Source organism: Scomber scombrus, chromosome 18 (genome assembly GCF_963691925.1).
Source record: "Scomber scombrus chromosome 18, fScoSco1.1, whole genome shotgun sequence".
NCBI classification, from domain to species: Eukaryota; Metazoa; Chordata; class Actinopteri; order Scombriformes; family Scombridae; genus Scomber; species Scomber scombrus.
The window spans coordinates 21858722-21870594 of NC_084987.1; the positions used below are offsets into that span (position 1 = coordinate 21858722).

An 11873-nucleotide genomic window follows, 5' to 3' on the forward strand; every position below is an offset into this window, starting at 1 on the left:
TTCTACAATACCTGCTCAGTGTGACTGGTCCATTGTTTAGGTGTTTTCAGATCTGTTCCTGTCACTTCAGAACATAAGAACCTGCTTTAACAGAGCCCAGGCCACTCCAGGACTGTTGTACATCACAGTGTAATCTAACATGGTCTTTGGGGTCACTGCTCTGAGATCATTCTTTTTCCCAGCTGCCTGCCAAAGTGGGAACCAGATACACCGTGTTATCTCCGACTTGCTATCATGAGAAATTGAGCCTCACTGTCTGTGTAAATAAACCACATGTCACATACACAACACACACACATATACACAGATGTGTGCGTGATACGAGCTGTTTTACGTTCCCTGAGTTTACATCACACAGTCAGCACCCAAGGTTTTAAGGGAGGAAACCGTCTGATATGCTGCATGTCTCTGATAGAGCCTCGTCGATCGGGAGAGGAAGGAAGTCAGTTTCCACTGTTTGGTGTGGGCGAGTGAAGGTGTTGTGAGCCATCTGCTCCACAGTAGCCGTGGTGACCTAGACAAGCAATGAGGAGAGGATGGGAACAGGCGGACCGCTCTGTCTACATGCCCACTCATGACTGGAAGAGTTATGGAAGACTGGAAGGCGGTTTAATCCTCCTGCCGGTGGATGATTCCATGTTCCCAGTCTGCCTCAATCACATACACACAAACACACTGTGTGCAAAGGGAGGATTGCAATTGATGAATCCCCAGGTTTTCCCTCCTTTGAGCAGACGTGGAACCCCAGGATATTTATAGTCGCGTAGGGACCGATGTCTGGTAGCCAGCATGCTCCCTTCTCCTCTATCTATCCTGCTGGATATCCCCTTAAATCCAATAAGTGGTTCCTCATTCTCTCTCAAAGAAGAATTGGTCGCTGGGGTATGTGAGAGATGGAGGCAGAGCACAACGGGATGTAGAAATCCATTATGGAGAAAGAGAGACTACTGGAGAGGCCCAAGCAGAAGTTATATGGAAAAATAAATATGAAACGGAAACCAACAACTCCATTTCCTTTTTCAAGGCTGGCTTATTATGTCTACACTTTGTTTGTTTTAAAGAGTTCTGGAGATAAGTGGCCGCTAATGTAAAGAGAAATGCAGTAATTAGCAGCTGACATTCCTGATGCTTGGTGGAGGATTAAACAGCAGTCACATTTGATTTAAATAATGTTACTGAGTTAATACGGATGGATGGGATACAAAAAAAGCACACACAAGGCTCCAAACTGTTAAATATTTACCTTAAACTGTAAGATTGCTCCAGCAGACATACTGTAAGTATCATCCTAAGAGGGATCAAGACTTTCTTCTGCTATAATTGATCTAGTTGTCAGTCTTTGTCTTCTAGTAAAAAGACCCCTGTGTGGACAGCGCAGCAGGGAGGATAGTACCACAGCCAAAGGAGCTTAGCTATGCCTCCACTGCATGAGTTCCTTAATGCTTTTTAGGGGGAGAGGGGTAAGTGGTACCGGGGGTAAGTTGGGTAAGTGACACTGAGGACGTGTGTTGTGTGCTGTCACTGAGCTGGCTGTGTCGGGTGGCAGCGCAGCAGGGGATCTGGCTGGGGGTCTGAAGCAGAGCTGCGGAGCGTGTCACTCCGCTGGCCCATTAATCATTCCCAGCCTGCCCTGCTTGAGCGCCTCAAAGGGGCTCGATGCGCACGCACTAGGTGGTCCTGATGCCACCCTGGAAGCCCCCTGTCTCTTGCATGTAGACAGACGGTGGACACAAAAGATTGAGCATCCACACATACGCACAAGCATGTACGTCCATTTCATCTTGGCAGTGGCCGCAATGCGGCGCCCCACGAACAAATCAAAATAAACAGCCAAGAAAACAAACAATTTGAGCTGTCCCAGGCATTCAGGATCCACTTAGTGCATCATACAGTGTTGTCTGTGGTGTCTAAGTGTGTACAGACAAACAGAGTTGATGCCCAAATAATTGCATTGTACTTTTGGTCACATTTTAGGTCACTCAAACTAAATAAGTACATCAGTGAGTAGGGCTGAAACACAGGGCTACTAGCTGTATCTGTTAAAGTCATAAGAAAATCTGTATTTGTATCTTTTTTCAGATTTATAGCAGGGATGGGTGGTGCCTCCACCCAAAGTGGTTAAAAACTGACTGGCTTAATTTTCTGTATTACAGTGTTTTTACTGCCTTCATTTCCCATACATGTACTGTATGTATAAGTTTAGCTGCTCTCAAAGATTTAAAAAAAACCCCATTACATTTAAACTAAATTAATCAAACAAAATTTGTATTTGAACCTCAACTAAAACATATAATAAAGTCAGATTTAAGTGAATCTCAAGAAAAAGTGTATAAATGTTAATGTTCTGGGTGAAAATGAATAGTTGAAGGTAACAGTGGGCCATATTTCATGATTGTTGACAACTGAGGTTGTGTTTATACCGGAAGGAGGACCACTTGAATGCATATTTGGTCTGCCATTTTCTATGATTACAAATGATAACTAAGGACTAACAAAAAACAGGTCATTATAGCTCACTGAGTAATAATTCAACATGTTAAATTTAAATGGAGGATGTACATGCAATTGGAAGAGTCCCACATTAAAATAAAGGTGGTTCAAAGCATCTTCAAAAAGTTCAGAAAGCTATTGACAAAATCTGAAAAGTTTTCTTGCCCATTGTGTGTGCACTTTTAAGACGGTCCCTAACTTCAGCTCATCAGTTTCACTCTACTGTCAAATTCACAAGATATCAGGCTTCAATATCAATCATGATATAAAACTAACACCTGTGCAACATCTGTGCAAGCTTTATCCTGAACTGCACATCTGAAGAAATCTGATGAAAACATATTTGAAGATGAACCTCACTCTGTTAATCATTATTGGTTCATATCTGAATTATTTATTCATATTCATATCCCTGGTAATGACACAACATGCGTCAATGTTTCTGTTCACTGTGTGAATAATGATGACACAATAAGGGCATCAGTAGACAAAATCTGTCATTGAGCATGTTTGTCTCAAGCCAGCAGATAGCTTTCATGTTTAAATCAAATGTTAATTGATCTGTATGTGTCGAATAAAGTCGCTGTTTTCTGCATATGTCCCACACTGGTCAGCATTCGCACTATGATGTCCAACAGCCCATGCATGATGGACATTAAATCAAAGCTAACGCTCTCCTCTCAAAACAGTGAGTCACCTCTCCAAACCGCCATCCACAACACAGCAGAACAAGGTTTTTCAGTATGCTCTTAAAAGCCTGAGTGAAACCTTTCTGGCTCAAATGGCTCATGTCTGTCTTGAATTATGAGCTCAACAAAACAAAATCCTCAAAACATGCAGTCTTTACCCAGAGGACATTGGATTGTAACAGAGCATAAGATTTTTTTTTTTTTGTTTGAGATCCCCAAAATACATCTCTTTGTTTTACGGTCTGGTTGTATACAGAGAAACCTCTTACCCAAGTCACGTAGGCTTGTGTTGTAAGAAAGAGTGAAGGGGACGGAGTAATTTTAGAAGTATTGTTCTCCATTTGTGACACATTGTGACAGAGTTAACGGATGTTTTAGGATTTGTCCTAAAATGACGGATACTGTTATTAGTGTAAGTGAACATCAATCTATCTCTTAATCGTAGAAATGTATTATGTTTTTGCAACGTTTTTTAAATGTAAGGAAAATGTCGGGAAATCAATACCCAACTGGACAAGAATCCCTGTAACATTGTTCATGTTGAAGTATTATTAAGCAAGACATTGAATCCCTCATGTCTAGCTGTCATGTTTTTAAGCTGCTCTCACAATGGAGGAGGGCCAAAGAACCAAAGGGCTCTGTGAAGTCCATTATTTCATGTCTTTATAGGAATGCATGGTGCTTTGTGCATGTTTTAGCCCATTAACTGCAAATTGTGTATATTTTGTATTATTACTAACCTTGTTCCAAAACACACTGTAAGTTTTAAGATTAATTTCCTGCCATCCAGGCAGCCAACACTCAGTTAAAGGTGCAATATACGACATTCAGCCCCACTAGATGTCAGCAAACAACTATTTGCTATGTAAAAGGACTATTTAAAAGTTATTAGAAGGGAAAATTGGTTAAAAAAAAGAAAAAGGGATGGTCTGTTTCTTGATGATGGGAGGAGGGTCTAATTTTTTTTTAATGTTAAGTCCTAATCTACCGGTAGCTCACAGGGGCAGTATGTCTGTTTTGAAAAACACAGAATACACTGGAATGTTATTAAAACATTATATCTCCAAACAGTCATTCCAAATTCACAAAAAGGAAAAAATGTTAAATGTGTCATAATAAAGCTGACGATATAATTCAAGTTAAGGATGTGCCCAGTTCTCTCATTCTGTGTCAGTGATAAATGTTTGTTCAGCAGCTTTATATTAAAAAATGTCTGGAACATTCACAGTTTTGATATGTTTGCCATAAATTTGACATGTGCTATCTCAGTTTTTATTGTTTGATTGGTGGCTATATGAAAATGATTTCTCCATTACTATATTATGATATAAATTGATGCAGGCCATCTTACATTTTGTGTGCTCTAACCCTTTGAAGCAATTCAATACTGCTGTATTACATTGACATGTTAGGGAGAGTGTGTTCAGTTATTTTGCAAGTCAAGGGGAAGGACTTTTTTAAAAGTCAAACATAACATCAAACTCCCCACCCCCACATCAATCATGTTCAGACAGTCCCTAAGGCATTTTACTCACATGGCATGCCATATGAGACAAAACAAACATGAATGAATACTTAGAGTAAAAGTAATTTGAATTTGGTTATTTTTGGCATTAAAAACTCAGGTATTGAAGCGTCCCATAACACATTCAAAAGGGAAAGACCGGGTGCATGAAACTGCAGGAATACACAAAGATACAAAACAGATAATAAAATAAGTATAGTTTCCAACTTTATCTAAAATCTCAACACTAATGCAAAAAGCTTTATAGTTAACTTTAAAACTATGGAAAATCTAATTCTTTATTCTTACAAATCTCGGTCCATCTGTGTGTCTTTGTGAACATGAACTGGATGTTTTGCAAAGACTAGGGATTGAGAAAGACTGAGATTATTTCCCATCCTGTTCCTGGTGGAAATTTACAAGAAGAAAAACTGTTGAACAATGGAGCAGAAACAGAAGCAGATTTTGGCCACAGTTGCCCTTGTGTGTGCAGTGGTTTGCTCTGAAAAACCATCCAAAAAGAAAATAAAGCGGTCACCGCAGAATGTGGACACAACCGTGGTTGAGAGAACAGGGACTGCAAGGATGTGCCTCCACGGAGTCCCCACCATGTGTGCTATTGACCCAGTTGGAGAGAGTGCACCTATTGGTTGATGACAATGTTCACATCATTGAACTTCACTATTTGCACGAGGCAAGACTAAGAACTTCCGATATACTTCGCAACTTCCGAAATATTAAACATGTTTGATTTTATCGGAATGTCAAGACGTAAAAAAAGGCTAGCCTATCAAAACTCTCGCAATTTCATTCCGACATTAGAAATTTGCAACAGTAAAATCGTTTGGTGTAAGGACGCCATTAGTGACAACAAAAATCGCCTCGACCTTTGTGAGCGACAGTAGTTTTTGTAACAGTTTCAATAAAATGCATCTCCGGGTTGCCATTGCTGGTCTCCAGATGGGGCTGTCACGCGAGTCTTCATAGTTTAAAGTTTTATACTATTTTCATATTTATAAGAAAAAGCACATGAGTCTGCTTTATACTTGATTTTGCAGACTGAAACTGATTGGTTTAATATATTTTGTCTTCAGGGTATAACTACATCCTGTCTTGCACTTACTTTCTCTAAACTCCCATCGATCAAACCATTTGAATTTCCCACCCCAGAGTCCCTGAGCTGTACTCAAGCGCTGACATGTTCTAGATGACTGAGACTCATCAGTCCATCTAACTGGTACTCTGCTCCAAAAGGGATTTTCAAAGGCGTCGGACTTTCCACGCTGCTGTACTGTAGCGCCAAAAATGTTCCTGAATGTTTCCTAACCTGCAACACACCTGCATCCTATTAACCACTCCAGGTTGTTTTAACCTAGTATCTACTTTTTTCCACATATTTGTGTTTATTCCTATTTTCCTCTTCACTTCTTCAACTACTATTTCCTTGTAATCTTTATGAAATGCAATTTGCAGTGTTGTGATCCGGTCTTATTTAGACTGTTTGCACTGCACATCTGAAATTTGTTATATTAAGGTTGTTGTGAAGCTATCGGGGAAAATGACTGTTACCCTGTTTATCACTAGCGGAGATCCAAACAAACAACCCATAACAAGAGCAAGACGCTTATAATCACATTTATTTGTTTTCATTTTTGTGTTTTCTCTCATTCAGGGAAATATTCCTTTCAGATGAGTTTTTTTCCCCTGCGTGACCCAAGTCTTTATATGTTTACTACTGGATTTTAGTGAATTTGGGTATGTTCTGCTTTATTCATCCCCCATGAAAAACTTTTTCTTTGCATACCAAGAGTGGTGTTAAATATCAGAGCCTGTTAAGCTGGTGAGGACTCTGCCATAATCAGTTTTGTCACCAAACCATCTTGGAGCATCTTCATTATAACTCTTGGTTAAGACACATTAACTTTGCACACACAGGCTGTTTTCAATATTGCATTGTAGAATATATCATGGTGGTGAATTTAAACAAAGAAACCCATCAAAACAGAAGCCAACATAATAAAAACAGCCCTAGAAATAGCGGTATCCTCTGGCTATTGTTGACTAAATTCATGTGAAAAATCAAAACCCTCAAATATGTCTCAGCTTGCAAATTAAATGGAAATGACTGCCTCTATCCCCTGGCATTGGCACAAAGCGATGGGACACAGAATGACAAAGGAGAGCGGGAAACAGGAGGAGAGAGGGACCACAATGAAGGAGCCGGTACACCAAAGAACGAGCGAGAGAGTCCGACTTCTATTACAAGAATATCTATGACATCATGCTTTACAGAAATTCCTCTCTGCCGTCACATGCGCTGCTGCTGCCGCGGAGCTGAAATGAGACCCAGATGGTGAGCGGGATTGGCCTGGCCCGACTTGGCAAACCAGGGGGAGGCACAATAACCGTCAGCAGAAGACAGTGTCAGTGGTCAAAGTCAGCTACATGGACAAAGAAAAGTCCAACACAGAGACGCTGCCAGTCTACATCTTCAAATCATCATGGTGGCTCCATCGTAAAGCAAACAGAAATGCTGACCTTAGATGTGGAGTGGTTTTGTAAAAATGTGGTGTCTTGTACTATAAGGGTCTGGTTTCTTCCTGCCTGTGTTTCCTCTCTCTGAGCTGCTGTCATGCAAGTGGGTTGTAGCATAAAAAGAAAAATAAACTGTTTTCTAAAGTCAGTCTTGCCACGGCAGATGATGTGTCTAGACTCATTACAAGACTTATACGCGGCTTGATTTTAAGAATGCACCCATGTGTTCACACTTTCCAATCTCTTCCACAGTATTTATTAAAAAACCTTTCGGTTCTTTGACGATTTTTTATATTCTGCACTCTCACTCTATATTTAGAGTCGTTGGAGTATGTGCTGCACAGACTGGGAGCAGAGCCAGTAGGCAATTGATACAATCATATCCTAATTCAGCTACCTCGTGGGTGGCAAACATGTCGGCTCTTCCTCACAACCATTTCTCTGTACGTTTAATAAATGGTACACACTCTGCTGAAAGATGCACAGATTTTCTAACCTACAAGACAAGATGGCTTGCTGAAATTACAAGTTTTCTCTTTCAAAATGGTTTTCTTATCACATACAGATTGCACTAAGGCCAGATAAAAGCCTGCCAGCCGGCGAGAACAGACACGAGGAGGGGCTGCAGTCTGAAAGCACATCAAAAGCGTTAAAGAAACAAGAGTGATTTCACCTCCAGCTGACTCGCTGCCATTATAAAACAGGACATGGCATGGCAGGGCGACAGCAAAAACAAAGTCGAAATTGAACAAGTGCAAAATTACATGTATGAGCGACCGAGGCTACCATTTGAAACCCGCCTCAAAACCCACTTGGCAAGCCAAAGTTTCCCACAGTTCCCTTCACAGCCCATCAGTCAGGCCGGAGAGGAGAGGGGGCCTGACTGTCAGGGGTCAGTGCTACGCTGAACATGGAGAGAATATGAAGCAGCTGCCTGGGACAGGAGGGCCTGACGTGTGGCCATATGTGTGTTTCTCAACCTTTCTCATACCTTCATATAAATAATTATGGCTCAACAGGTCAGACGTGATCATGTGTCATCGTGTTTAACAAGCCTACTGCTTTTCGTTTGCATGTTTCGTGAACATATTTGTAAGTCATGCAGCTACAGCTGATCGGAATGTGAAGGCTGCTGCTGCCAACACAAATGCCTCTAGACAAAATGATGGCAACCCTGCATGTAAAGCCATGGGAAATTGACTTTGTCTTACTTCCTTAATGCCTGCTGCCCGTGAGTGAAACCAACTACTCTCCCATAACACCTCACACGCTCACTCCTCTCCAAATATCTTCATGTCTTAGAGCAGAGAGGAGGAATCCAGACAGATCATTAGCACCGACCACTCTGCATCCCCACTGCCAGACCATATGGACCCACTGCTTAATGGAAACAACCCCTCCCCTGGGTCCTCTTTCATGCTAAGGTGTCAGGCCACCCTTATTATTTCCCCTTTGGAAGACAAGCTCAGTCTGGTTTTATCTGATGACACCGCTCACACACACACACACACAAAAAGGGAGATGGTGAAAGGGGGGCCTCCCACTGACAGCGAGATGGATGCCACAAGTGACAACCTTTTGTTTTAGTAAAATACACTCACATGCTGGCTTTGCAGGGGCGAAAGGCGGAGGCCAAGGGGAACAACTTGTTCACTTGTTCCGTTTGGTTGAGCAAACCGTGGCATTGTCGCAACTTGTTACTTTTCCAGGTTTGGTTCTCTGGAGCTCAGGGGGGCTTGAGCTGTTGATATAAGCCACCCCCCACCCCTTGCTGTGTTGAAAATAAGCATCACAGCTAATACACTCGCTCCGATTAAAAACTTGGATCTGGCTTCAAATTACCTCGCGCTTTGTCCTCCTCCCTGAAAAGCTCTAAAGTGGCAGTTTATACTCTACGTGCCAAAAATGTCAATAAAACCGCCTTAATCACCCATCCAATCTGTAATAGCACCTGCTTATGGAAACACAACACGCCCCTGCAGTCTATCTCTCCAGCTGCAATGTTTCCTTCCTATTAAACCACTACTACAGTCGGAAACACCGGTCAAAGCGTAATTACGCATTCGGACAGGCGCACTTGTTTGTTAAAATGACTTCCTGCCCTTTCTTTTTTTTCTACTGGGGAATTTAGTCAGGATGTTGATAAAAATCGGAGGTCAACAAAGTGCATACAGTGATGTTATTTAACAAATTATAACGCCTGCAGTTTGAGAAACTACACTTGAAATGTCTTATTTTTCAAAACAGGCAGGAAATATGGCACTTTAAAGTACACTGTTCAAACAGTGTTTATTAAGATAATTGTGTTTATTTAGTTTAGTATCTTTCAAAATGTGTTTAAATTTTAATAAAGATAATACATAACAATTAATTTAAACTACTTGCAGTTTTTAGGCCTAAATTCAACTGAATTTTGTTAATTTTCTTACATGCTTATGTTTGGTTTATTGTGCTTGTATCAACACGTTTTCTTTGTTTTGTAATTACACAAATTCTAATATTACCAGCAAAAAAATGGATTAACTTCCGAAGTAATTCAATCAAATACCTAATAGTAGCTTATAATGTGAACCTAAAATAACAATTAAACCCTGGTTTGAATTTAGAAATCAGGATGTTTCTTTTTTTATCACTGAGGTCATGAGATTTCAGCCCAAGCTTGACGGACGAAGCCTTCCTCTCTTTATTTCATTTATTTAACCACAATCAAATCAATTATACTCTAATTTAAGGTCACCACGTCTTAATCTCGGCCTGTGGTTAAAGGACACACAGTTATTTGGGAAAAAAAGACTTTTGAAATTAAATTAATGTATTTTTTTTAGGAGAGTTAATTATGCGTTTCATTTCCAGTGAGAAACATATATAAATAATAAATTCACGTGAACGAATCAATAACTGGCTGGTGCGTCATTTTTGCGCCTAACTGCAGGACAATTATGACCACTAAATTTGATTTATTTTAACAGCATGTATGACATGAATTAAATGATATAATTAGTAAAGATTATTTCAAATGCTAAAATTATTCCACAGTTAAATGACATAAGAGGGGGATGTCTTACCGACGCACTCGTTGGCTTCTCTGGCCGTGGCGCGCTGCCAGGGTCGATCATAGTGGAAAGGTTTGCACCTGTCGCACTCCGGTCCCGCCGTGTTGTGTTTGCACTCACAAACCAGATTCCCCTCTCTGTCCTTTACGCATTTTGAAGCGTGTCCGTTGCACTTGCACCTTCCTCCTACTTGCAGGTCCGACACGGCGTAAAAGTAGGATTCTCGGGCTAGCTCCGAGTCGTCCTCGTTCTCGTCTCCGAAAGTGTGAAGCTGGCTGAAGATCACCTTGATGTCTGTGGCAGTCACCCAGTCCTGCAGCACCGGGGAGTTGTCGAAGTCGTGCGCCGACGGTCTGCCGTCCAGCGTGCTGAAGGCGATGAGCCCACCTGTCAAAGGGTGCATGTCTGTGTGGGAGTCCGTGCAGATGGCTTCTTGCTCGTTCTGCTTGGTAATTGTCGCTTTATTCTGTCTGTTGTACATTTTCTTGCACTGAGTCGAATAATGCTGAAACGGCACCCAGGATTTACCATAGTCCATGGACTTGTAGATTGCCATGGACTCAGGTCTAGGTGAGCAAAACTGCAGGCTCACATAGGTGACCTCAAACTTTTTCCCAAGCGTCAAGGTAAGGGTGACGTTCTGCGGATACTGCACGTAGTTTTCAGACTGCCAGCAGGTGAGGTTGTGAGGGTTGTTGAGGTCTGTTAAATACGCAGGTGGATGGGTCTTCTTGGGATCCCCGGCGTCGCACGTGTGACAGTCCCTCGTCCTCTCCTCTCCCTTCTCGGTCACTACACAGTACCTGGCGGCCGGGGTGCCACAGGTGCTGGATACGCGCACGTCCTTACCAAAGGCTGAGTTCACGAAATCGGGGATGCATCTCCGAGGATTCCCGTTCTCATCATAGCAGGGGTCCGGAGGAGAGGACTGTGCAGCAAACATGCTCAGCCCGTATCCTCCAAAAACCCCCTCGGTCAGCGCAGAAACTGTCACCAAGGTGACCCAAACCTCCAAAATCCTTTGCATTGTAATCCGTGCACCGCAGTGACTCTTGCGCTGAAATATAATGAAGACAAAAAAAAGACCATTAAAATCATCAGAATGAATAAAAATCAATTATTAGTGACAATAATAAAGAAAGCACAAAACAAGAACACACTTAAATTATGCTCAGAGAGAGAGATGGAAAACTTGGACGCACTAGTGAAGCGTGTAACATAGCTACTAAATGTGTGTGAACAATTCTTACGAGGCAAAGAAAACTCCACCCAGGACACTACCTCGAAATAAACTCCACAGTCTGAAAGTGTAGCAGAACTCCTAAGAATTTGGAGAACAACCTATCCCGTTTACGCACGAAAAACTACTGCTATGGTTCAGCTTTTCTTCAACCCCCCTTTCTTGGAAATGCCCAAATAAAAATAAAAAATATGGCAAATGCCCAGCTGGCTCTGAGTCTCCCTGCCTCTGTCTGTCCACTCAGTCACACCTCTGCTCACCTCTATCTCTGTCTGTCCCATTCCCTCTCTGTTATAATAGAAAAAAGGGGGTCCGCTCATTCAGAGGAGAGGAGATGGAGCCTTTTGTGTGTCTCTGCGGAG

General features: G+C 41.7%; 1 protein-coding gene across 1 annotated transcript in view; it reads right to left on the reverse strand.

Annotated features, from left to right (window-relative positions):
• The window catches only part of ntn1b (netrin 1b), a 40202-nt gene extending 28892 nt beyond the window's left edge, over positions 1 to 11310 (reverse strand). The window contains exon 1 of the mRNA XM_062439137.1: positions 10284 to 11310. Coding sequence (XP_062295121.1) covers positions 10284 to 11298 — 1015 coding nt within the window. The 5' untranslated portion in view covers positions 11299 to 11310. The remainder of the gene's footprint in view (positions 1 to 10283) is intronic.
• Between the last annotated feature and the right edge of the window lie 563 nt (positions 11311 to 11873).